This window comes from Dendrobates tinctorius, unplaced genomic scaffold (assembly GCF_039654945.1).
Source record: "Dendrobates tinctorius isolate UK_male_01 unplaced genomic scaffold, ASM3965494v1 ptg000011l, whole genome shotgun sequence".
Classification (NCBI taxonomy): domain Eukaryota; kingdom Metazoa; phylum Chordata; class Amphibia; order Anura; family Dendrobatidae; genus Dendrobates; species Dendrobates tinctorius.
In genome coordinates this window covers 83476853-83504834 of record NW_027361679.1, presented here as the reverse complement: position 1 = coordinate 83504834, position 27982 = coordinate 83476853, and the positions used below count along the sequence as shown (strand labels likewise).

The following is a 27982-nucleotide window of genomic DNA, read 5'->3' as shown; positions in this document are numbered from 1 at the left end:
AAGTGGTTAAGCTAGAATTTCTACAGAAACGTGCAAAGTTCTATACAATAAAATGAATCTGTTTTCACCACAATTGAGCCAAAATAAAAAGAATTAATAGCAGAACAAAGAAGGAGATGGTTACTGCAGGAATACTGATTACAATTCAGAGAAAAAAAATGACAAAAGTGCAAAATTGTCAAGATGTTAAGCATATAATAGGCTAAAATGCACCACTCATACAATACAGACATAGTAATAAAATTCCATATACTCCAATAAAAAAGTGGAAAAGCACATTAAGTAATGAAGTGTGGAACATGAGAACAAAAAAGTCCAAAATACAAACCAAGCTGAGACATAGTATAGACAAGAGTCACACAATGACTATCCCCCAACTGAGAGTCCCACTGCTGGGAGGAAATGAACTTTATCTCATCCGGTAGCAACGGATTTCAATGTATAAAAAATCAGAAGTACTGCACTCCTTATACAGAGTATTTGGTGCACTAAAGGAACATGCGCCAATAGTTTAGTTATGGCTATTTGGAAGAGTCCCTTGTACATATTGGCCTATAAGTTTTCTCTATACACAGAGCGTTGACTGAAATCATGCCGGCACGACCCCATGACTGAAAACCGAATACTAGTATTAGTAAACAGAAAAGCTTCGGCACAAAGGTAAGAGTCTTCGAGTGAAGGTGAAAGAAAGTGTAATATTATTCACAACGGACTCGTCAGTAAACCAGAAAATGATAATCCATCCAACGTTTCGGCAATAATGCCTTTATCAAGGATATCTATACTTGTGAGAAAACAGAAAATAATAGTATTCATAAAGATTCTCATAAGTAAATTGCAATCTAAACAAAATCAACTATATTTCAGATTCTTTACAATCTCTCATAAATCATTGTCTATTCATAACTTTATCCGATATTTCAGGATTCAATTCCTTTCAGAATGTGGGTGTGAACCATTTCCTTACAGGATATGTATCATAAATGGGATACATAGTGCCAGTACGGTGTTTCTTTCTGCTTCACAATTACCATGATATCTGGCCAAAAAAGAGAACCCAACTAGTTTAGCCATATAGTTATATAATGCCTGTCTCAAGGTCCTAGAGAAGTTTTAAGCATAGCCAAAAGGAGGGAGGAAGAGTCCTGAGGCTGCTTGAAAAGTTTACACAAGTGTATAATGAGAAAAAAAAACCACATCAATATACTAGCAGTCATGTGACAGTCTCAGAGGAGACCCACAAGTAAATGAATAGAAAAGTAGAAAAACAGTGCAGAGACTAGAGTTGGTGACATAGTGCCTGTAGGTGAATCAGTTGGCGAGCACACGATCCATGTGAAGTGCTGGGCTGTAAGGTAAAAAATGTGCAGAGAAGCCGTGTATATGACGGTGTTGTCATTTCCGGATCCAGGGCTTGGTCTATAGGAAAGGTGTGATTAGGACAGCGGAGAAAGTCGAGATCCACAAAAGTGCAACTGTGCATGAGCGAAGGAAAGACCAGAGACATTGAGTAAAGAGAGCGTTGGTGCACTCGCTCAGGTAACATAGAAGCGTTAGACACTTGCGCAGGAAAACTAGATGATTAGTATAGAATAAGGCATTAGTGCGCTTGAGCAGGTAGCGTGAATGGTCAGAATAGACGTTAGAACAGAACGTTACTGCGTTTTCGCAAATGATTTACCGTAAATGATCAAATTACGAAGAGGTTGAGGATATCTGGTATAAAAGAAGCAATAAAGCGCATGCATCAGGACTCTGGCCGAAGAAGTTGACGAAGGCGCAAGCTGAAACGCACATCGGGGTGGATGCCACTTGGACTCCGGAGCCCGTTTTCTATGTAAGTTTATTGCCCCTATTAAAACTTTTATATTTGCTTTACTGCTTTCACTTTGGCATAAGTACTATTGGTACTATGTACACATACTGCCTTTCATGAATAGTTTGTGATGCCTTGTGGTATACACATAATGGTGATTACTTTTTTCTTTGCCCTTATATTACACTTTAATAGTGATTTATGTTACTATGATAGCATGGCATTAATATGGCAACATATATTTGATTGAATTTTTTTGCGCCCTGCACTTTATATTATTTACATTATTATGTTAATATGGCGGCACTACAGTTTATTTTATTGATTATATAGTTGCACACTGCACTTTTTTTGCTTGCAATGCTTAAAATGGCAGTAATATAATTTTGTTTTTATCTTTTTTGTGCAATGCACTTTATTTTATTAGTTACATTTACATGCTTTCCACCAGTCTTTCACATTCCAGAGGTTTTCAATGGGGTTCAGGTCTGGAGAATGGGCTGCCCATGACAGGGATTTGATGTGGTGGTCTCTTAGTTTTTTCCAGAGCTGTATATGTCACCCCATCATTATATATGTGCCCCCATCCTGGTATATATCTCCCCCATCCTACCGGTATCACTGTTCAATGCATAGAAAGAAAAAAAAGGCAATAAACACTACTCACGTTTCTTTGTTCCTCTCCCCCACCGTGCCGTGTTGTCTTCTGAAGTGGGCAGCTGATTATGGACTCCAATCGACGGGGGTCACATGACATCACTGCCATGCGCCAGGTCGTGTGTACACCAAAGTCAGCTGCTGGCCTCTGACTGGTCGGCAGCGTGTATTGTGGAGCACAGACTTGGCAATTCGTGCACTGCAATACACTTCAACTGGATGTGTGTCCAAGGAGGGAAGGAAGGAAGGGAGGGAGGAATTGAGACAAGAAGAACCAGCAGTTTCGAAAAAAAGGCATTTAGAAGCGCATTATGCTTATGTTGCTTATATAGCTCTAATATATTCCACAGCCCATAAGGGTAGGCTGGAGGGTTCAGCCGATAATTCGGCTGGCGACTATCTCGGCTGTCTATCCTATACACAAGAGCGCTTGCTGAGTGCACCTGTGTTCTCTGTGAGAGCTGCTGCAAGTGATGTCTCAGCTCACAATCTAAATTCCCTACCAGTATGTCTCTGGAATATGGGAACAAGTTGTGCAAACACAAGAGAAAATAACAATTTCCGTATACACAGATGTTCTCCATGGTCAGATCTAAATCCAAAACCCCAGTCTTACTTGCTTGGAACCAAAGGGTCCAAAAAGCACCAATGAACCAGAACTAAAGGAAACGGACAATAGACTGCAGCTGTCTGCTTCCATAGAATTTTACAGTATCTCTGAAGCATGATGGAGTATATATATATATATATATATATATATATATACATACACACAGTTTATATAAGATGCATCTAACTCATCTATGTGTGGAAAACTACAAAAGATAACAAGAGTATTCCAAAATGAATGTTAAACCTGGTGAGCACTAGGAACTTCAAGTATACAGTAGTTTTTAAAGGATTCTTCAGTGTTTCCAAAAATGTTCTTCATTTATTTCAAAACATGTTCATCATTTGTCACAAATCAGTAGGACAACCATTAGGAGCAGAACTTCAGGGTAACTTAAGCTACATTTACACTGCAAGATTATCATGAACGAACGTTCCCAGGATTGCTCATTTTATGATAATCTTGCAGTCTAAACAGATTGCCAATTCACCCAATGAACGAGCAAAACGCTGGCTCATTGGGTTCACTGGCAGTTCTAGGCAATGCATCATGTAGTGTAAACAGGACTGGCAATACCAAAAACAATGGCAGTCTGTGTACACCGAACCATCTACTGACGATCATTCAGCACACATCAATAAGTGTGGTCTGCCAGAGTAAACAGGCAATTCAATGGCTGACGTTCAGTAAATAGTAATTAAGTAATGTAAACCCACCTTTAGTCTCTGATGTGAGTGTTTTGAAATATGCCATTGTAAGGGGTGTACCGGGACCGTGTAATACCCCACTCCCTTCCTTAGTGTTGTAACAATGCTGCTATGTACATAATGTAATGTATATAATTGCTAATTTCTGTACTTGTTATTAGGAAAAGTGAAGTACCCCTTTTTGGCCACTAGATGGGGCAGTACAGTAGATGTAATATAGTGAAACCAGACAGAATACAGTTAAACATAGGAGGGGTCAGCTGCATGTAAGAGAGGGAGAACTTCCTCAAAGTAGTCAGACGGGCCAGGGTGTCCAAACCACCTGCACGGGCTATAGAGCCCGGAATGATAGCAGAGACCACGCAACGTTTGTTAAGGGAGAAGCCCAGCCATCTGCAGCAAGCCAGAACAGCAGTGGGACACAGCAGTCTTGGAACAGAAGATTAAGACAGAAACATTGGCAGTACGAGGACGCAGGTGACTCCATAATGTGGCAACTTATCGCATGGGCTGATGCCCTCAGATTTGGGGTGAAACGGCTGAGGGAACCCCAAGATTCAGTGAGTTTGGACTGAGAACCCTGCGCCACCGCAGATGACAGCACAACCGGGTAGGTTGCTCACCATGTGGCAGCTGACTTCCGAGGCTGATGCTCTCATGTCTGGGGCAAAACAGACTAGGGAATGTCTAACCGCAGCAGAGATGAACAGGGAGGACGCTGAGGAACTGTACGATACGGTCTGACCTGGGTACGTGCTGTGTGACAGAGAAATGCAGTGAAAGGGTAAGAAATGTACAATGTGGAACCTGTTGTTAATGTTGTGAAGAATATGGATGTGCTGCGTAAAGAAAACAGTAAAGTTGTTATTTTGAAAGTTAAAATGGACTGTGTCTCTATTTGTGCGGAACAGTCTATAGGGAGCCTTCAGCAACGCAGAGAGGACCCTGAAGGCACAGAAAGTGAAGCCACAGGTAGGCAGAGAAATGGACACTATTCTCATGTGATGAGAGGCCAGGTCACAAATACACCGGTGTCGTCGGCCATGACTACGGCCCTGGCCCTCCCAAACACCATCATAATGTGGACAGACAACTATTATATGTGGATCTGTTTCAGGTGAGTTTTGATTGGATATGATTTAGAACACAATCTTCCACTTCCGGGTTGTCCATAACTAAAATATCGATGACCAATGGGCGCAGCCATAATTTTACGGCCCTGTATTTTACATTATCTATCCATCGCTGGGGCAGATGACAGCTGATTATGGAGGTACAAGGTGTCATTCCATACTACCTCATACTGAAGACCTATCTGATGAAAATTATCAATTTGCTAGTCCTGGCCACCCCTTTAAGAGTTTATAAAACCACTGAATCCGCTGTTTAATCCAAATGAAATAAATTAATAAAGGGAATCTGTTACTAGGTTTATATTACCTAATCATAGAATCATAGAATCGTAGAGTTGGAAGGGACCTCCTGGGCCATCTGGTCCAACCCCCTGCTCAAAGCAGGATTCGCTAAATCATCCCAGTCAGATGTCTGTCCAGCCTCTGTTTGAAGACTTCCATTGAAGGAGAACTCACCACTTCTCGTGGCAGCCTGTTCCACTCATTGATCACTCTAACTGTCAAAAAGTTTTTCCTAATATCTAATCTGTGTCTCCTCCCATTCAGTTTCATCCCATTGCTTCTAGTCTTTCCTTGTGCAAATGAGAATAAAGTTGATCCTTCTACAATGTGACAGCCCTTTAGATATTTGTAGACAGCTATTAAGTCTCCTCTCAGTCTTCTCTTTTGCAAACTAAACATTCCCAAATCCTGCAACCTTTCCTCATAAGACAGGGTTTGCAGACCGGTCACCATTCTGGTCGCTCTTTTCTGAACTTGCTCCAGTTTGTTGATGTCTTTTTTAAAATGTGGTGCCCAAAACTGGACACAATATTCCAGATGAGGTCTGACCAAAGAGGAGTAGAGGGAAATAATGACTTCACGTGATCTAGACTGTATGCTTCTGTTAATACATCCTAGAATTGCATTTGCCTTTTTTGCTGCTGCATCACACTGTTGACTCATATTCAGTCTGTGATCTATTAGTATACCCAAGTCTTTTTCACATGTGCTGTCACTTAGCCCTATTCCTCCCATTCTATAGTTGCTTTTTCCATTTTTATTGCCCAGATGTAGTACTTTGCATTTCTCCCTGTTAAAAACCATTCTGTTAGTTGCTGCCCACTTCTCCAGTTTATTTAAATCTTTTTGAATCCTCTCTCTCTCTTCTCTAGTATTAGCTATCCCTCCTAGCTTTGTGTCATCAGCAAATTTAATCAGTTTACCCTCAATTCCTTCATCTAAATCGTTGATAAAGATGTTGAACAATACAGGGCCCAGGACAGAGCCCTGTGGTACCCCACTTGAGACATTCTTCCAACTGGATGTGCAGCCATTTACGACCACTCTTTGGGTCCGATCACTAAGCCAGTTATGAATCCACCTAACAGTTGCCTTGTCCATTCCATACTTAATCATTTTTTCAATAAGGATTGTATGAGAGACTTTGTCAAATGCTTTGCTGAAGTCAAGATATACTATATCTACAGCATTTCCTTGATCCACCCAATCAGTGATACCGTCATAGAAGGAAATTAAGTTAGTCTGACATGACTTATTAGTTACAAACCCATGCTGACTCTGTTTAATCACTTCATTCTTATCCAGGTATTGACATACATGTTGTTTAATAATTTGTTCAAAGATCTTTCCTGGTATAGAAGTCAGACTCACCGGTCTATAGTTACCTGGGTCCACCTTCTTCCCCTTTTTGAAGATAGGAACAACATTTGCTCTTCTCCAGTCTTCTGGCACTTCTCCTGTTCTCCAAGAATTTTCAAAGATTATAGAGAGGGGTTCAAAAATTTCTTCTGCTATCTCCTTCAGTACTCTGGGGTGTAATTCATCTGGACCTGGAGACTTGAATTCATTTAGGCTAGCTAAGTGTTTCCTCACTATCTTTCTGTTTATAGATATCCTGGATTCTTCTATTCCCTTAATAGGACAGTGAATAACAGTTGATGTTACATTTCCTTTCTGAGAGAAAACAGATGCAAAATAGGAATTTAAAAGTTCAGCCTTCTCAACATCCTGTCTTACCATTTCATCATTTTCATCCTGTAAAAATCCTATAGCATCTTTGACTTTTCTTTTACTTTTGACATATCCCCAAAATCCTTTATTATTGCTTTTGACATCTCTTGCAAGCCTCAATTCATTTTCAGCTTTAGCTAATCTGATTTGTGCCCTGCAGGTTCTGCAGACAGCATTATATTCTTCTTTAGATATGCCTCCCTCTTTCCATTTTATAAACATTTTTTTCTTCCTTTTTAGCATGTGCTTAAGTTCTGTGTTCATCCATCCTGGTTTCCTTAACTGCTTCCTATTCTTCCCTCTTTTCGGAATTGTTAACAACTGTGCTTTGAGAATTTCATTTTTCAAGATTTCCCATCCTTCCTGGACATTTTTGTCTTTAAGGATATCCAGCCATTGGATCCCTCCAATTCTCTTTCTGAATCCCTTAAAATCTGCCTTTCTGAAATCTAACCTTGACGTCTGAGTCTTCACAGGTCTTCCGCCTCTAGTTATCCAAAATTCTAAAATACCATGGTCGCTACCTCCTAGGGTCCCAGCCACTTTTACCTCCTCAACCATTTCCTCCCTGTTTATAAGGATTAGATCCAAGGTAGCAGTTCCCCTTGTTTTCTCCCTTACCTTTTGGAAGATAAAGTTGTCAGCAAGAGAGGATAAGAATTTCCTTGACCTGTTAGTTTTGCCTGAGAGAGATTCCCAACAAATGTCTGGATAGTTGAAATCTCCCATGACAACTATGTCATATTTTTTGGAGAACTTGGCCATTTGATGCATAAAGAGTTCATCCATAGCTTCAGCTTGCACAGGCGGCCTGTAGTAAATGCCTACAATGGTGTCCTTTCCATTGTTCTGTCCTTGTATTCTTACCCAAACAGTTTCCACAGAACTCCCAGTCTCTGAAGCTTCAATCTCTGTGCAGATATACGCGTTTCTAACATACAATGCGACACCCCCTCCTCGTTTATCAAGTCTGTTTCTTGCAAATAAGTTGTATCCTTCTAGTCTTGTATTCCAATCATGTGTATTGTCCCACCAAGTTTCAGTGATTCCAATGACATCATATTTCTTTTCCTGTGTTAGTAGTTCCAATTCTCCTTGTTTGTTGCCCATGCTTTGTGCATTAGTATAGAAACATTTTAGTTTGTGATTGGTTTCTCTTTCTCCAATATTTTTATTAATTAGATTCTTTCGTCTTTGTTCTTCCTTTCCACTTCTAATCAGAGCAGTTTGTCACTTATTGGGCTGCTGAGTGTAGTTTTTATAAAATCATTGGGGTTTTTTTCAGCTGGAATAAACTGTAACAACTATGGCCGGCGCCCTGCATGGTTCCCCGCCTTCCTCCATGCAGGGACGCCGACATACTTACCGCTCCAGCTGTGGCAGTGTCCCTGTGCTTCTCCCCCTCCCTCCTCAGTGTACACCACACTGTCTCCCAGCAGTGCACCTAGTGGGTACGCTTCCTTGCTCTTAAAGGGACAGCACACATATATGATAAATGCCCCTAGCTCAAAGCTGGGAGGCATTTAATTAAAGTGAACACCTGCAAGAGGTCTCCCAGCAAATATAAGACACTCTGCCCAATAGGGAGGTACCTGAGCAACCCCTATAGTATAGTCTTAGTGGTGTTAGCGTGTGCAACTGCATGCTGCCAGGTCCTGTTTCCTTAGTCTCTTAAAGTTATTCCCTTATCCTGTGTTTCCGTTAAGTCAAGTGTAGTTTGTCCATGTTCCTGTGACCACTTCGGTGGTATCCCAATCCTGAAACCGCATCGGCAATACCTGAACCCGAATCCCTGGGCCCTGTGCAGCCAGTCCTGAGTCCGTAGTCACTGGTCCTAGTGCGGCCAACTCCAGAACTCTTTTCTGATAACTGCGTGCGTGAACAAGAACCTAACTTGTAAATCCAAGCTCTCCATACAGTCCGTCTGTTTCCGTATCCTGCTCTGCAATGTCTCTGGTCACGTCTTCCCGTCCAGCGATCAAACCACTTGGGATCGGCAGCTGCAGTACTGACGTCTCCCTGGGAGTAGTACCTGGCAGCTACCTGCAGCCCAGTATGTCTCCACCATCAGGAGCTCCAGTGAAGAACAGGTATCCGCTTAGCTACGCCCATTCCCAGGCAGACCTGGCCCTGTGGCACAGTGGGTCCATGAACCACTTGCGCCACCTGCGAGTGTGACAAACTTGGTGCCATGTATTCCAACCACACCCCCACTAATGATTGGAAGCTTTCTGCCTATGCACAGTGTACATAGAAAGTAGTCAATAAGTGGTGGGGTTGCCATTGGACTACCTGGTAGCAGGTGATATACATAGTTGGATTCACTGTCTCTCCCCATATGTTATACTGTTCTTAGATGGACTAGCAGAAACCTGGTGACATGATCCCTTTAAGATAATTCAATGAAAAAATATGTTGATTGGCCAATGCTTCTCCAAAATATGTAGTGAGCCGGGGCACTACAGTAGTTACACGTCACAACTCGGATGCTTTCTTCTACTTTCATTCAGAAATCATGACTTGTGGTAACTAAATTAGGATCCATCTGATATAGACTTACCGTTTGGTCCGTCAGTGGTGGTAATACAATAGTTTTCTCCATAGTGTTCATTACAAGCTTCCAAAGCTCCTTCAAAACACGTTTCAAGACAGTCTTCTCACAAATTTTAGCAAAAAGAGTAAGGCTGAGAAAGACGAAAAACAAAAGTATATTATAAGTACATTAACCCTTTCAGGACTCAAACATTTTCAGTTTTGCACTTTTATTTCTTCCTGTTCTTCCAATAGCCAGAACTTTTTTTATTTTCCCACCAATATAGTCTATGAAGGCTTGTCTTTTTGCGGAACAAACTGTAGTTTTGAACCGCACTATTCATGTTATTATACTCTAAACTGATAAATGTTTTTGTGGCATTCGTTGTGCTGTAAAAATGACCTGGTAATATGATTCTCCTGATAGTACAATGACGGCGATACCAAACTTAAAGGGAACCTGTCACCAGGAATAACGCTGTTAAAATGCAGATATGGGGTTAATCTGCAGGTTAACAGCATTATGATGCTGTCCGGCGCCTGCGGGCAGCTGAATATAGCGGGGAGAACATGAACTTTATTCTCCCCATCAGCATTCGGTATTCAGTCATATGGGTGGGGACGTGCCGCTTCAGTCACCGTTAGGAGTAACCGCGGCCCTGGCCCTGACAGACAGCCGGCTGCAATGTATAGCGCCACTGACAGTCAGGGCCGGGGCCGCGGTTACAGAGGCCGCTCTGTACTGAACCAGCCCAGCGTCACGCCTGTAACAAAATACCGAATGCTGGATTTCCAGTAACCTATTAACCTGCAGATTACCACTATATCCACAGGTAAATAACACTTTGGAGGTGACAAGTCTCTTTTAAAGCCGTATTTAGTCTCAGGAATGAGGCTTGCATCTTAAATATTGTAGCTGAAAATATAAAGTCCGGTCAATTTAGTTGTTGAGATCTTCTCTTCGGGACATACTTACTAAACAGTGTAGTATGTTTTTCTTGTTTTCGCATTGTTGAATCATGCGTGATACACATCAGTTGTAAACTAAAGTAATTCCTGAGTCCTCTATTTCATAAAATAAAGTGCATAATTCCAGCAACCACAATTGAAAATTCCTACATATTTAGTTGATCACTTTAAAATTTCAAAGACAAAAGATTAAAAGAATCACTTGGCTTACGCGTTTCAAGCCCATGCTGGGCCCTTAGTGGAATTATCCACTTTACTTTATTCACATCCCGGGAACTAGCCCACACCTTTATCTGTATGAGATACTCAACCTGCTACTATTGTTATCCTGAAGTGGTGAGCTGATTATTTTTTAATGTTTTTCTATATTGTCCTGTGTTTCAGACTTGTAAAGCATGTTATATATTTAGAATTATTTTTCACGGTAGCTGAAAATGCATTTTTTAATGGAGTTAGATTTTGTCCCTTTTATATTAATAATAAATGTCAATTATTTGCTTAGTCAATTTTTCTGCGAAACATCACTATATATAATGATGGTGATGTGTTACAATACGGATATTCAAATTATGATATTAGTAATACAAATCACAAAAACAAGAAACGTTGATTCAACACTTCCAAAATTAAAATACTGTTTATTTCCAAACTTGTATAAAAAGCCCACTAGTGATTTGCCAGCATAAGATGAGCTCCTACCAACATGTTTCAAACCTATATGCTTTTTTGTCAAGGGCTTGATCATTTGAATCTTATGCAACTGCTGGATCAATTTTTGATGCTAAACAAGTATATTTTATAGTATAACTATGTTATATATTGGTATATGCTATATAAGTATATCTCGCATGTCATCAGGGAATCCATGCACTTGAAAATTGATAACTTCAGAAGAGTATTCATATGGGAAATCAGATATTTTTTTTCTTGTTTATTATAAATAATTATCAAAAATGTGTAATAAAAATATGTAAAAAAAAAAAATAGAAAAAGAAAATAAAAATCATATATTGTACACAGATAAGGTTTCTCATCACCTATAACCTGTATGCAGGTGAAAAAAAAAATCAGCAAGTATAAAGTTCCTGTTAGTTTCTTAAAAATAAGTAAGTATACGATCACGGCTTGCTTCCTTTGGCCAGCTTTGGGTGTTCCAGGAAAGATGGAACCTGTAATTACATACTACTAAAATTTTTCATGTGTGGATTTTCTGTCTGGGTTTTAGAGAGATTTCAAAAGCATTGCTATAGCAGCTCTGCAAATTCGCACCATAACAATTTGAAAATGAAGATCGGTTGAGGATATTCTTTGTTGGGTTGAATAGGCAAGATGAAATCTGCACCAAAACCAAACGTATGCAATTATTTTTGCAGAGCAGTGAAAAAAATTAAGAATATACTCACCTCCGATAGCACTTTGGTGGCTTTGCTTCCCCACCCTCTGCTGGTCTCCTTATATCCCAACCTCCTATGGTGATGTTTCATCCCATGTCACTCCTGCAGCCACCGAAAGTCTGCAGCAGTCACGTGAGATGTGATATTAATACAGGAAGTTCAGTTGTGCACAGACAAGCAGAAGACAAGGCAAGGAACCCATGTGAGTGTTGGGAACGTGAGTATACTGTTTTTCAATTTTGCCTTCCTTGCATCGGCAAATCCACAGACAAATCAGCATGAAAATCCACACAATTTGGTGCCGATATCCAGCTTGTCTCTGCAATTTATGGTGAAATTGCTGCAAATATTTACAGAGCGGACATATACAGGGCCATTATTCCAGCACTAACTACATATTGAAGGCAAATCCTTCTAAGTATATAACATTCCCTTCTCACTTGCTGTCTAATGGATCCAGAATGGGCTGTAAGACATTGTCAGCATCTTGAGCCACACTGCTGCAGTTGCTGGCAGGAACATTTCCAGTCCCTTTGACCTGACTCAAGATGTCTCCCATTTGTTTCACACATTCCTCTATGTGTGGTTGGAAACTAAAAGGAAAGATAAAAAACACAAAACACAGTGGTTTTTTTTTAAATCGTAGAAGATACAATACAAGTTGTATGTTACTTCTTAAAGAGGACCTATCTTATGAGAAAAAAAATAAAGTGCTCATAGATTAATTTATAAGACTTTTCTCAAACAAATGTTATTAGCAAACCATGCAATTTTCCCCAGTATTATAGGGATGCATGTTTTTCTTTCGCTGAGAGCTAAATCTACTGAGATTTCCTTATGTGGGAGGCAAAATCTTTAAGGTTGAGACGATTTTTTTTCCCAACATATTAATGGCAAAGTGGTCCCTTTGGCCCAGATTTGGCAGCATTTTGGCCCGTTTAACAGTTTTATTTTCTCTCATAAATTCACCAAAAGAGAATAACAATCATGGTAAATTCACCAATATTTGCAAAGGTAACGTGAATTAGTGAAACGCAAATCAGGTGAAAATTTATCTCCTCTCTGTCAATGAGCCGGAACTGTACTTCATCCCGAACAGTGTTATTTAGTCATGTCCCTATGTAATATGTCGCACAGATAAAGGGGGAGGATGCACCTGCTTATAAAGGGTTTAATAGTTTCATGGTCTTATGGTTGAAAGTAGACAACCTTAAAAGTCCATCGAGTTCAAAATATAACTTAACATGTTAAAGCAGATGTTAATTGCCCATACTAAGGAAAAAATCTTTTCTGACTGCAAATATGGCAATCAGGTCAATGTCCTATTTCTAAAATGTAATTCACATATACCGTAATATTATATTTTCAAAGAACTGCATCCAGGCTGTCCTAGAACTTGTTTAGTGAAATGACTATCAAGGATCATTTCTAGTCTTTTACTACATACTGTAATCAGATGGCCACAGCCGGCAGAAAAGGGTCGGACAGGATTTATCTCAGTTGCTGTTTCTAGCCTTCTCCATAATACACAGAAATCTGTCTTCCATCTCTACATCCATAATGAAGTAAGATAGTAGCACAGATCCCCCTCGTGTGCCCATGCTGCTTAAACCCAGGCTCCTATTATACAATGGTATCTCCAAGCTCAAGACAGAACATCTCATATTAGTTGTCACAATAGTTTTCTTTTTAGTTTTACTAATTACACACAGTACATTTGAGAAAGGTTTTATATATTAGTCTCATATTACTTAATAAATAGTGATAAGCAAACGTGCTGGTATAAGGTGTTATCCAAACATACTCGTGTGCAAACCCAGTGTCTTCGGCGTTCTCGAAGAATATGTTTGAGTCCCTGTGGCTTCTTGTCTCGCGGTGAACAGGCAATCTCTTCAAGTGTTGCTCCAGTTGAACAGCTGCCAGACATGCAGCCGCTGGGACTCAAACATATTTTTTGAGCACGGCGAAGACACTTGGTTAGCACCCGAGCATGATCGGGTAACGTTTGCTCACCACTATTAATAAAGTATCACAGGAGGTGAATAAGGTCATGGATCTTCTTTAAGAAGTAAGTTCAATTTTGGTAAAACTTTAGAAAAAAAAACGACATTAAAAAATCTGCACGATATATTTGCATTAAGATTCACTTACCTTGTGGCAAACACTCGGCTGAGCTCATCCAGAACATTGTTGAGTTTCACCTGCAACTCCTTGAGTATGTCACTTGTTTCTGGATCCAACTAAAGATTCAACATGTTAACATATGAAGATACAATGTAGACCAAGAAATGTGTATAGCTAGACTGGACTTGAATTGACCCAAATGCATAAAGCAAAGACAATATAATCATGAACTACAACCCTCAATCTTTATTTGTTTCCATTTAGTGGGGAGTTAGGGGTTTTCTTTCTTATTTTTTTAGTGGATATGTTCCATGATTGCACAATACTAACTGTACATTATTAAATAAGTAGGTTTTGATGAGGTTAGTGTTTCATGTCAGAATCATTTTAACAATTTTATGAGTAAAACTATAGAATAAAATGGCTCATGAATTCACGTGTACTCAGTCTCCGCCCTCCTAGATTGACTGACAGCTGCTTCTTGTGATGAGCAGTGTGAGATCTCAACAGCAGGAGGGACACAGATGAGTTGTCAACCAGACTCGGTGGGATAATGATTACATGGCCATTATGACGTGGAAATTTCAAAGTGAGTATAGCATCCTTATCAGGACTCAGAGATGTATTTAGCAATGTATTCACTTAGTATTGTGAAATCTGGTGACAGACTTGCTTTAACGGGGTTGTCCATTCTTGTATTTCAATTCGGCAGTCACTATCACTGCAGACTTGTAAATCCTCACAGCACTTACAGTTCGTACTGTCAAGATTCTCTGGTGATGGGAGCGGGCCAAGTATGTGATACATGTCCAGCCACATTCTGACTAGACGTGTCCGGCCTAACTCAAATCACTTATATTGAGCGAGGCTGCACACATCTCATCTGCATGTGACCACATGGATGCAAATTGCATACTTGTACTCAGGTGCTTGTCTGCACCTGGCATCGGCACTGGTGAATTCTAACAGCATGTACTACACATAGTCTGCGCACTGTGAGGATTCACAAGTCTGCAGTTATATAAAGTGACTGTAGGCTTGAGCCCCAAGCCTAAGTCCATATGCACAACAGATTGCACATGGTTAATACTCAGACCATTGTTAGCCCATATGCTATTTTTTTCTTTTTCAACACAGATTTCAGATGCACAAGGATAAAATCGCAGCATCCGCTATGTGCTAGTCAGCGCCATTTTATGGACAGGTCAAGTGTATGTAAAAAGCTGGCTGCCCAAACGTTTGTCTGCTATGCAGACGAGTATATAGAAGGTCAGCACTGAACTTAGCCTAAGTCTCATTGTATTTAGGCAAATTGCACCATATATATGTACTTTTAGCAACAGTAGTTATTGTAGATAAAATGTCATGTAATAGACTTACTTCTTTGCCACCCATTGCTTCAAACATTTTCTCCAGCTGGACCCGAAGTTGCTGGATGTTATTCATTAATATACATGGCTGTAAGTAGACAAATACTGATTGAAATTCATTCAGATTGCATTATAATTGTTAAATATAACTCGGTCACCAAAAGGAACGCTACGTCTATACATCTATAATTTTTCTAGCTTTATCACACAAAGTAGCTTTAATCTGGCATTTACTCACTACTTACTCTTGTCTTACATCAAACAGTGCATACCCATCTCACTAGGTTATAATATAAGATGTATGCAATCCGGGGGCTGGTTGACTGCAGTTCCCTTTTTTATCATAGCTCATGCATACACAAAGAAAGAGGCTGTGTTATGTGCGCAGGTGGCGCACGTGGTTGTTGGACCCACTCTACCATGGGGCCGGGCTTACCTAGGAGGGTCGTAGCTAAGAAGCTACCAGGTGTTCACTAGAGCTCCTGATGGGAGAGTCAGGTTTGGCTGCAGGTAGCCACCAGGTACCACTCTTAGGCAGTCCCCGGTACTGCAGCTGCTGACCCCAGTATGCAGACATGGATAGGACAAGGGCTCCACTCAGACTGTTCTGGATCCTCTTTAGAACGATTAATGATATGGACACGGACTCGGGCTCTGTTCAGACTACTAGGTTCAGGATCCTCTGCAGAACGATTACTGACACGAAGTCTCATATAGTGCTGATTCAGAGACTGGTTGTAGCAGTACGGATATACAGGGTAATCGGATAGACACATATTCAGGAACACAGGTCAAGGACACTGATTCTGGGACTGGCTGCACATGGACTGGGGAACGAGGTTCAAACACTGGCCACAATAGTACCAGGGACTTCAAGTTCAGGAATTGTGGCACAACGACCAGGGTCTTTGGGTTCAGGACTGGCGGCAAAAGGACCAGGGCCTTTGGGTTCAGGACTGGACACAACAGGACCAGGGGACTTTGGGTTCAGGACTCTGGCCACACCAGGACCATGGGACCTCACATCTTCACTAGGAGGCCACCTCACTCACTAATGATTCACTGTGTTGCTTGACCCCTCCATATTGAGGAGGGTGCCTTTTAAACAAGATGCCTCCCAGCTATTGACTGGGAGCCATCTTGCAGGTGCACTGTAATACTAAATGCCTTCCAACCATTAATTGAGGGCACTTAACTATGTGCACGCCCTGCTCCTTCAAGAGTGGTGCGCAGACAGCAGGAGACAGGGACTACCCCCCCCCCGGGGACCGGCGGAGTGTATGTCAGCGTCCCTGCATGGAGGGGGGACCATGCAGGGGCTCCGGCAATTAGCATTACATGATGGATTTGAAATGAGCACCCTGCAAGCATGCCACCCCCCCACACACAGAGTTGAGGGAAGCGATTCTTTGTTTTGAAACCCAATGGAGGTGGCCTACCCGGAAACTGATTCTGAAAGCTAAGAACAAGTGCACATTTTATCAATAAAGTATATTAGCATGTGAAAACATTTTAAATTTAAAGAGGTATTCTCAAGTTTGGAATTTATACCCTATTCTTTGAATAGGGAATATCTTTCCTATAGCTGAGAGTCCGACCGCTGGAATCTCTCATTCCGAGAACAGGGAATATGTGAATGAAGCGATGGTCAGTCATGCACATTACCGCTCTATTCATTCTTAATAGTAGCGTCGAAGACGAGTCATGCACAGCACTTGGCTATTTCCATTGGTCCCATTAAGAATGACTGGAGAGGCAGCGTACATCATTGACAACTGCTGCATTCACACAGTCCTGGTTCTTGGGATCGTTGAGGGTCTCAGAGATTGGAAAGTTATGACTTATCCAGAAAATGAATAGCTTCCAAAATTGAAACTATGCCTTTAATACACAGTAGTATATATATTTTTCTGCTGAACAAATCCTTTAACAAATATTAGCATATAGTGTGTATTGATATGGACACGTTACCACTTTCTCTTCTTTCTTCTCTTTGGAGCAATGCGAAGCAAAATCTTTGGAGATTATCTCTGCATACTGAAGGAGCACATTACTGATTGTCTGGACAGAGAACAAGAAAAGATTAGGATGCACATAAGCGTGATAAAAAAGTTATGGCAATTCAGAGGACAGAAGAAAGATGTCCACAACCAGAAAGGAGTTTTACAAAAACACTACAATCCTTGAATGCGTAGCATTTCTGCAGAGCTATAAAAGATTTAGAAGAGCACAATTATAGCTCTTTTCTATTATTATTCAGTGTAAATGTAAAATCACATGTAAAATAAAATCCTAAATTAATTCAAATTAGAATAGTGAAAACTTCGTAATTTATGAGTGAAAAAATTATGATTTGGAAAATCACAGCAAACTCTGTAAATTAAGGTAATTTACATGTAAATTTACTACAAATAACTGTAAAAAAAATAAAATTCAACTGTATGAAAACACATAGCAAAAGGCTTGAAGAATAAACTCATACATATGTGATACCAAACAAAATATGAAAAAGGCGTGTGCATACCTTGGCAAATCTGCGCATATAATGGCCAACAATTTGAGGATCTGGACATTCCAATTTTTTAATTATCTCAAAGCTCTGGTTAAGTTGTGAGAAAACATCCACCACGGAGCAAGAAAAGAGAGCATGTTCTGAGGTCTGCTGAAACTGTAATACAAGTGAAGACAGTATCCAAAAATATGAAATAGGGGCTTAAGAACACCATAAGTGCAGTGAAAAAGAGAAGTATTAATCTTTCCATTATATTTTCTTTTTCTCTAGTCTTGGCTTTGGGTGAAAAATAGTGATCAATTCTGCACTGTGGAGAGTGGCTTTAGTGAGACACCTTCCAAATGTGTACCCCCATCACAAGAATGTGGCAACACAGGCACCTGAATCACCATTTCAGGGTGCAGGATTGTAGTTCAAGCCATTTATGCTAAATTGTATAGATTTTTTAATGGCATTGGTACTGATAGCAGTAATATTTTTATGGGGGAGTGGCCCTCTTGAGCTAACTTTTTACGGTACTGCGTTGTCCATTTAATGTATTCACCTCAAAAGTTTCCAGTCAACTACTATAGTATATTAAACATATCCATAGGACCCCAGTGACCTGACAGAGGTCAATTAAAGAGTCATTTTGGCCTTCATCAGACTGGCATATATCTTTAAACCACAATCCAAATGTGATCATTCTAGTCTTCATTTGTTGGTCTCCCAAAGAAGACTCAACAGGGGTTCTGTCTAGTCCATCATCATTAACCTACCATACACATTGCATTAATGTCGGCTATACCTGCCGATATTAGCGAGTTTGGTCGACACTAAAAATGTGTATGGGGTGTCTGTGCATTCGGACTGCCGATCACTTTGTTCTCCTGGAGATAAGCCGCCGGCAGAGTTATTCTCATAGAGAACAGAAGATGGGATTGGCAGAATGAGTGCTCCTGTAAATGGGAGAGAGAGCCAAGTTGACTTTTGGCCAAACAATTGACCGAAGCATCGTCTAATATCTATGGGGGTCTTTAGAATACATAATTTTACAAATCACTCACAAATTACTTTTTAAAAGCTGACTATCTCTGTGATTGGTCAAAACTCTTTATTGTGTAGCTGGCCTGAGCTTGCTTACATTGGCTGCCCATTCATTATAGGATCCAATTCAAAGTACTTGTTCTCACCCACAAAGCTCTCCACAGTGCAGCACCCCCCTACATCTCCTCCCTCATTTTTGTCTATCGGCCTAACCGACCGCTGCGCTCTGCAAACGACTTTCGACTAACCTCTTCACTAATCCATTCCTCCCACTCCCGACTTCAAGACTACTCCCGCGCTGCGCCAATTTTCTGGAATGCTCTACCCCAAGAAATTAGGACTATCCACAACTTGCATAGCTTCAGGCGCTCCCTCAAAACACATTTGTTCAGAGCGGCCTATCACGTTCACTAATCAAAGTCATTCTATGTGTAAGTGTACATGTGTAGTGAATGGGCTTATCTCCATCCATCCCTCAGTCCCTCAAGATAGCTGGACCATCATTGTAAATACACCTTTGTAAATACACACCTGTACTCTGTATCTCCCCCACTTCATTGTAGATTGTAAGCTCTCACGAGCAGGGTCGTCTTATTTTGCTTTCATTATTGTATTGTTAACATTGTTACTTATGACTGTTGTGTTTGAAACTGTTAAACTGTAAAGCGCTGCGGAATATGTTGGCACTATATAAATAAAGATTATTATTATTATTGCTGATAGCTGCAACAGAGAACAAACAAGTTCCTTATGATGAAAGAAACAGGAACATCGTCCATTATCCTACACAAACTTGGAACCCCAGACAGTGACCGGCACTAAGCAGACATATTACACATGTTTAATAGTGCTAAATTCCAAGTATGTACAGAACATAATTAGTCCTAATTATAAGCTATACCATTTCACCACCTTTAGGTACACATAATGCAACTTATATTAAATTCCAAAAATAGGCACCGATACACATTAGCCTAAAGTAATCAGAATCCACCGATATCGGCATGATCGGCTGACAGCTTAATGTGTATGGGGTATTTCCTGACTTTACAAATGTCAAGGAAGATATGGGTCCAGCAGTTTGACTTTTATAGATCCTTTTGTTATTTAGAAGATACGCTGCTACTAGAGATGTCTGGCAGTAGCTTTCTTTTCTTCCCCTATGAAAACACATGAAGGCTCTGCCAAGAAGAGCTCCCATGTGAACGGGGGGAATTAGTTGCACATCTATATTGGGGACTCTATTGGCTCAATTTAGGCTACTTTCAGACTTGCGTTCTGAGGCGCAGCGCAGGGCCGCTGCTAAGCTCCGCCCCCAGCCAAGCCTCCTCCGGTCAGCTCCTCCTATGGGCACATGACGCTGCATGCGACCAGTGTACCCTATATTTAGCATTGGGTACGCTGGCCGTGCGCTGGTATGATTTTTCCAGCACGTGCGCCCTTTTGGAGGTGCTGCGCCGATGTGTGCCAAATGCACCGTGTGCTTGGCGCAGTGTCAAAAGGGTGCATGCGCCGGCAAAATCATACCGGGGCATGACCAGCGTACCCAACGCTAAATATAGGGTACGCTGGTCGCATACAGCGTCATGCGCCCATAGGAGAAGCTGACCAGAGGAGGCGTGGTCGGGGCGGAGCTTAGCGGCATCCCTGCGCTGCACCTCAGAACGCAAGTCTGAAAGTAGCCTTAAACTGACACTATCTTGAAAATTTTCAGCACTATTATGCTTTGTTCACATGTCCATTTATACTTTCCATTTCTCTGTTCTGTTTAGAAGAGACAAAGTGGAGAACAGAATTAACATCATGTGCATTCCTGTTTCAAAACATAAGCCGAGGGTCACATTGGCGAATATGGGGTCTGTTTGGTTTCCATTTGTTGTTCACCTTTAGAGTGGAAGAAAAAGTTCTGCATGCAGGAAACCAATAGGACCCCATATAAATTAATGAGGACCCTCTGCTTCCTTATGAAACACTATTGGAAGATAATTATCTGTTCTAAATGTAACAGAAAAAATGGAAATAATAAATGGACAAGTGAATAGAGCCTTATGTATATTGCTAGCTTAAGAGAACATTGATATATCTGCTCTCCCTGCTGTGTTTCCATCAATACCAAATTTAGTAAAGATTTGCATTGATAATGCATTTTACTAATATTTTTGGATGCAATGTCTAATTTCAAAATAGTATTTAAAATAATATACACTTTTATGAGCATAAAGACACAATAAAATATACAAAATGCAAACTGGCTTAGTTTGGTAGCTGTGTCATTTCAGGCATATGCTACTATTAGTAAATTCTCTCATCTTAAAGGGATGTCTAGGCTTATAGTTCAATAAAACAGCACTAACCCCATCTTTTTTATCTCTTTCCAAGGCTCCATGAAGAAAATCCCGTGAAACTTCTTCATTTTCATCCAACCACTGGATGACGAATGGCTCAAACCAACTGTAGAAACATTAGGAATAATGTGTAATTGAGAACTGTATTTTCTTAAGCCATACCTTTTTTGAAGTTGGGCCAGATTAATCTCCACAAAATTCTTAGAACGAAAAGATCCAATATGTGCATTATACTTACGCAGGGTATTCAGGAACCTTGCTCCTAAAAGATGGAAGATCTGTCACATATTCATTGTACAGCCATTTCACCTTAAAGTGTAAGTTCATATAGTCGGCACTCTTACACAAGCGGTGCTTGTCATGCTCTAAAAATATAGCAAAAAACACAGTAGGTAAGCTCCTCTGGATATATATGAAATGTAAACTACTATATCTGGCACAATTTCTACCTTTTCCCAAGACTTATACAGATTGAAGTGGTTTTTCCATCTATTGGCATACCTATTGTGACCAATGGAGGTCACAACAATTTTATCACACTGGACAGAATGGTGTGATGTGTACTTCACATGCATCCCATATCCATGACCCTTGGGACAATTTTCCATTCCTAAAGGCCCTGTAAATGCAACATGATCTTCCCTTACAGTATATAAAATTCCCGTCTTAAACATTTATGGCATATTCACAGCTTATCTACTGGTACATATGCGTTTGTTCTATTCATATATACTGTATATTCAGGACATGCTCAGAAGATATGTCATAAAGGTCTGATGGGTTCCACCTATAGGACTCCCAACTTTTTTTTAAATAACATGTGGCACACGTTTTGTAGAATTCACTCACTTTGGGAAAATCAGACATATAGATACAACTGTTAGTCTTCCTGGATATTTGGTATGCCTTAGATGGATGAAAATCTCATACAGTTATCATATGCATGCAATGTAGTGTATTCCTCTGAACTGCTGTCAAATTGCAAAGCCTTTGTATATCGGCAGTCAACAGGCTCCCTAGAGTTATACATACAAGCAACCTCTGGAAACAGCCCTCAACTCTTATCTGGCTTGTAGTGAAAAAAATAAAATACTGAGAACAGAATAGAAGCAACACAATACATACAGGAATTGTTGCGATGTAATAGTAAGACTAGCTCTGTGATCTTCATATATGGGAAAGAAGTTACCTTCCATAGCGTATCTCATATCCTGAGCAAAGAGACTCCACATAACTTCAGCACTAATTTTACCTACATTAAGCTCCTGGGGGAACCTAAGTAGATAGAGAGAATTAGTCAGATAAGGGTGTATAAAAAGCTAAAGACTAAATATGGTTATGTCAGTCTACTAACAAGGAAGATTAAAGGGTATTCCCATGTTATAGTTGCCATAGGGAAGGGAGAAGTGAGGACAAGAATTTGGAATAAAATATAACCCCTATTGGTAAATTCTAAAATAGTGTGAGTAAAATCAAAATAACCACAGTGGCACTATATGTTCAAATGGAGAACATAAATATTGGACTACTATTGTGTATCATAGGTAAGTATTAGTGATGAGCAAACGTGCTCGGAAAAGGTGTTATCTGAGCATTCTTGGGTGCTGACCGAGTGACTTCGGTGTGCTTGAATAATATGTTTGAGTCCTCATGGCTGTTCAACAGCCACAACACATGTCGACATGGAGCTGCGGGGACTCAAACATATTATTCGAGAACACCAAAGTAACTCAGTTAGCACCAGAATAGGCTTGGATAACACCTTATCCGAGCACGTTCGCTCATCACTAGTAAGTATCCCACAAAGTCGGACCAAATATGGTCCCAATGTATAGTGACAGGAGATTGTAATTTATTCCTGTCTGAATATGGTTTTGGCCAATGTCCCTTAATTAAATGGCTATTAATTCCATAAGGACAATCAGCCCACTGTAATAGATTTGTAGGTCAAATATATATGGTGGTCTAACATGACCAATGTGCCACATCATTCCATGACTGAACCAGCTAGTATGGAATAATATTGTATATAGCTGGCAATCATATGTATTGCAATGCGTATGCAATCAGTGCTTGATGTAATATTTAATATTGTTCCTAAATTAATGTAACCAATGTTAAGCACAGTAATCAATTGTGGGACTCATATACAGCATTTAGGAGTGCCTCTCAATTGTGCCCCATATTGCATAAAGCACTACCTGTTTCAGAGGCAATTGGCAATACTTCCAGTACAGAGTAGAATTCTTTTTAATAAGTCAATAATATAGAATAAAAATTCTTAGACAATCATACCCCCCTTTTGATATTCATTGCCTTCCTTCAGTAATGGTAAAATACAGCATCTCTTGCCTATTTACACTATACATAGAGGATCTTGTCCTGTATGCTTTCTCTTTTGGAGCACCCCTTTAGATTGCTTTTGACTCACTGTCCTGCCCTCCCTCCATGTTGTACTTTTTAAACTATTGCTGTATATTACTGTTTTGCTGATTCTGTTCTGTTTTGCAGCATGCTTGCAAATCACAACAGGAATTAGTTGTACAAAAAATGTTGACGTGTAGGTTGAAAGGCTGACATGCCCTAGGAAAATCAATTGGCTGCCATACCATTTCCGATTTTGGGATTATGTTCATAACATGCCTTTGTTAAATGATGATTAAGTGTTTAACCCCAAGCCTGTTTTCAATTTCACGGCCAGGCTAAATTTTACACTTCTGACCAGTGTCATTTTGAGGTAATATTACATTTTTTGGCCCAGGAACCAAATAGTTGAACCACACAAAATACACAATAAATAACATTTCCAACATGTCTATTTCACATCAGCATAATTTTATAAACATAATTTTTCTCTTTAGGAGCGTGGGAGCAATAAAAAAGGTTTTTATGGGTGATTCATGGGGAGTCAGGGGGTTTCAGAAGTAGTTGTGGAATGCTTAGCTGACACTCAATTAACTGATATTTTTAACTGGTGGGCCAAAAAAGAGTTGACAGGTTCCCTTTAAAGCAATGTGGAAGGAATAAATGAAAATTTCAATTATTCCCACAAAAATGTTGCTTTAGCTGCAAATTTTTCATTTTCACTAGGGTAACAGGAGAAAATGGACCATACAATTTGTTGCGCAATTTCTCTTGAGTACACAGATAACCCATATGTGGTTGAAAACAACTGTTTTGATGCACGGTAGGGCTCGGAAAGAAAGGAGAACCATTTGACTTTTGGAGTGCAAAATTTGCTGAAATACAGTTGTGCTCAAAAGTTTACAGAATTTTTGCTTTCTTGGCCTTTTTTTTCAGAGAATATGAATGATAACATCAATAACAGCTTGAAGTCTTTTGTAGTAGTTGTGGATGAGGTTCTTTATTTTCTCAGATGGTAAAGCTACCCACTCTTCTTGACAAAAAGACTCCAGTTCCTGTGAATTCCTGGACTGTCTAGTATGAACTGTGCGCTTGACATCTCTGCAGAGTGGCTCAATGATATTGAGGCCAGGAGACTGAGATGGCCACTCCAGAACCTTCTCTTTGTTCTGCTGTAGCGAATAAGAGGTCGACTTGGCCTTGTAATTTGGATCTTTGTCATGTTGGAACGTCAAAGTACATCCCGTGCGCAGCTTCCAGGCTAATGATTGGAAATTTGCCTCCAGTTTTTGCTGATAACGTGCTGCATTCATCTTTCCTTCAACTTTGACCAAGTTTTCTGTGCCTTTGCAGCTCACACAACCCCAAAACATCAGTGATCCACCTCCATGCTTTACAGTAGGAATGGTTTTCCCTTCATCATAGGCCTTGTTGACCTCTCTCCAAATGTAACGTTTATTGTTGTGGCAAAAAAGTTCAATTTTGGTCTAATCACTACAAATTACCTTGTTCCAGAATTTTGAGGCTTGTGCCTGTGCGGTTTTGCGTATTGTAGGCGGGATACATTGTGGCATTTGCGCAGTAATGGCTTTCCTCTGGCGACTCAACCATGCAGCCCATTATTCTTCAAGCGCCTCCTTATTGTGCATCTTGAAACAGCAATACCGCTAGTTTTCATAGAGTCCAGTATTTCAACTGATGTTATTTCTGGGTTTTTCTTTGCATCCCAAGCAATTTTCCTGGCAGCCGTGGACGAAATTTTTGTTGGACTACCTGACCGTGGTTTTTGTTTTTACAGAGCCCGATTTTCCATTAGTTAATCACAGTTTGGACGCTGCTGACAGGCATTATCAATTCCTTGGATATCTATTTGTATCCCTTTTCTGTTTTATACAGTTCAACTACCTTTTCCCATAGATCCATTGGCAATTCTTTTGCTTTCCCCATGACTCCCTATCCAAAAATTTCAGTGACTAGTTGAAAGATGCAAGAGTCTGTCTGGATCCCAGAAACTCACTCAGCTTTTATGCACACACACTGATTACAAGCAAACAGGTCACAGGTGAGGATGATACCTTTAGTGGCCATTCAAACCCATATGTGTCAACTTCTGTTCATGTTATCAGGCCAAAATTACCAGGGTATGTAAACTTTTGAACAGGGTCATTTAGATTTTTTGGGTTGTCATTATGATTTAAAAAGAGAAAACACAGTAGTTTGACAATAAATGGCTTCACCCAACCACTAACCATGAGTGGAGAAACATGGATTTTTGTGATAACTAACCGTAAAATCCTTTCCTCCGAGACGCTCATTGGGGGACACAGAGACTGTGGGTGTATGCTTCTGCCGCTAGGAGGCTGACATTATGTGAAAAAAAGAGGTTAGCTCCTTCTCCGCAGTATACACCCTCGCCCCTATTGCAGGCGGAAATCAGTTTGGTGCCAAAGCAGTAGGAGGACAACAAAAAACAGCCTTAATACAGGTACAGCACGTCCAAAGAAAAAAACAACACCCTTATATCCAATAAGTAAACATATATTAGTTTAAACAAAACAAGAGCCAACTTGGCTGATAGGGTGGGTGCTGTGTTCCCCAATGAGCGTCTCGGGAGAAAAGGATTTTACGGTGAGTTATCACAAAAATCCATGTTTCTCCTTTGCCTCATTGGGGGACACAGAGACTGTGGGACATCCTAAAGCAGTCCCTGGGTGGGAGATTGACTCACCGATCCAAGCTACCTGCACATCTTGTTTAAAGGTGCTCCACCGCTGCTTGGAGAATCCTTCTACCCAGGCTCGCATCCGCCGAGGCCTGAGTATGGATATTGTAATGTTTGGCAAATGTGTGCAGGCTGGACCAGGCTGCTGCCTTGCAGACCTGTCCCGTCGAAGCCTGATGCCGAAGCGCCCAAGAGGCGCCCGCTGCCCGAGTAGAGTGGGCTCAGATACCTGCTGGAATCGGCGCGCCTCTAATGCGGTAGGACTCCTGAATAGTCAAATGAATCCATCTGGCTACGGTCAATTTTGAGGCAGCGAGTCCCTTCCTGCGCCCTTCAGGGAGCACGAACAGTGTGTCCATCTGGTGAAAGGGTGCCGTCCTCGACACGTACCTCCAGAGGGCTCTTACCAGGTCTAACGTGTGCAGAGCCTTTTCCATACGGTGCACCGGTGTTGGACAAAATGAAGGCAAGACAACATCTTCATTAATGTGAAAAGAGGACACGACCTTCGGGAGAAAAGGAGGGGCTGGTCTGAGCAACACCTTATCCTTATGGAAAATGAGGAAAGGAGCTCGGCAGGATAGGGCCGCCAGCTCTGAAACCCACCTGGATAGAAGTGATGGCCACTAGGAATGCCACTTTCCCGGACAGGTACCTCAAAGAGACATCCTGAAGCGGTTCAAATGGAGCTTCCTGCAGAACACTTAGGACCAGGTTAAGGTCCCAGGCGCCCATAAGCACCTTATAGGGAGGTACCAAATGGGAGACTCCCTGGATGAAAGTCTTCACCTGCATATTGGTAGCAATTCTGCGCTGGAACAGGATGGCTAAGGCCGATAATTGTCTCTCGAGGGAACTTGGAGCCAGGCCCGAGTCTAGGCCTGACTAGAGAAAAGCCAAGATGTTGGGGATCGAGAATCTCAGCAGAAAAACACCGCAGCCTCGACACCAAGCAAAGAACACCTTCTGGTGTGGTGGTAAATTCGTGCTGAAAGCAGGCTTCTGTGCGCTAATCATTGTAGCGACCACCTTGCTCCCGAACGCCACCTGGGTTAGAATCCAAGATTCAAACACAGGGCCCCTGAGTTCGGGTGGCAAATCGGCCCTTGGGAAAGTAGATCCGGGCGCTCTGGTAGGCGCCAAGGGACGTCGGCGAGTAGCAGCATTAGATCTGTGTACCACGCTCGACGGGGCCAATCCGGGGCCAGTAGAATTGCCGGCCCCCCTTCCGTCTTGATCTTCTTGACAACTCACGGAAGTAGTGGCAGGGGGGAAATAGATATGGGAGGCAAAACTGGTTCCATGGCAGAACCAACGCATCCACAGCGATTGCCTGCAGGTCCCTGGCCCGAGCGACATATGTGGGCACCTTGGTGCTCACTCTGGACGCCATCAGGTCCACATCCGGAGTTTCCCACAGCTGACAAATCTGCCGGAAGACTTCGGGATGTAGAGACCACTCTCCGGATGCAAGACCCTGCCGGCTGAGAAAATCTGCTGCCCCATTTTCCACGCCCGGGATGTTGACAGCCGGAAACACCGAGTGGTTTGCTTCGGCCCACTGCAGATCGTGCCCCACCTCGCGCATGGTTGCTCTGCTGTGGGTGCCCCTTGGTGATCTATGTAAGCCACTGCCGTGGCGTTGTGTGACTGAATTCGGACGGGGCGGCCTGCTAGAAAGTGAAGAA

The 27982-nt window shown here is 41.2% G+C and overlaps 1 protein-coding gene across 1 annotated transcript in view; it reads right to left on the bottom strand.

The window, feature by feature from the left end:
• Positions 1 to 27982, bottom strand: part of UNC13A (unc-13 homolog A) — a 271371-nt gene that overhangs the window by 57791 nt on the left and 185598 nt on the right. Inside the window, exons 27-35 of the mRNA XM_073543990.1 lie at positions 22398 to 22483; positions 21447 to 21573; positions 21218 to 21314; positions 17850 to 17993; positions 17297 to 17386; positions 15336 to 15413; positions 13983 to 14071; positions 12272 to 12424; positions 9497 to 9620 (exon numbers count right to left, since the gene is read on the bottom strand). Of these exons, the coding sequence (XP_073400091.1) occupies positions 9497 to 9620; positions 12272 to 12424; positions 13983 to 14071; positions 15336 to 15413; positions 17297 to 17386; positions 17850 to 17993; positions 21218 to 21314; positions 21447 to 21573; positions 22398 to 22483 (988 nt within the window). The remainder of the gene's footprint in view (positions 1 to 9496; positions 9621 to 12271; positions 12425 to 13982; positions 14072 to 15335; positions 15414 to 17296; positions 17387 to 17849; positions 17994 to 21217; positions 21315 to 21446; positions 21574 to 22397; positions 22484 to 27982) is intronic.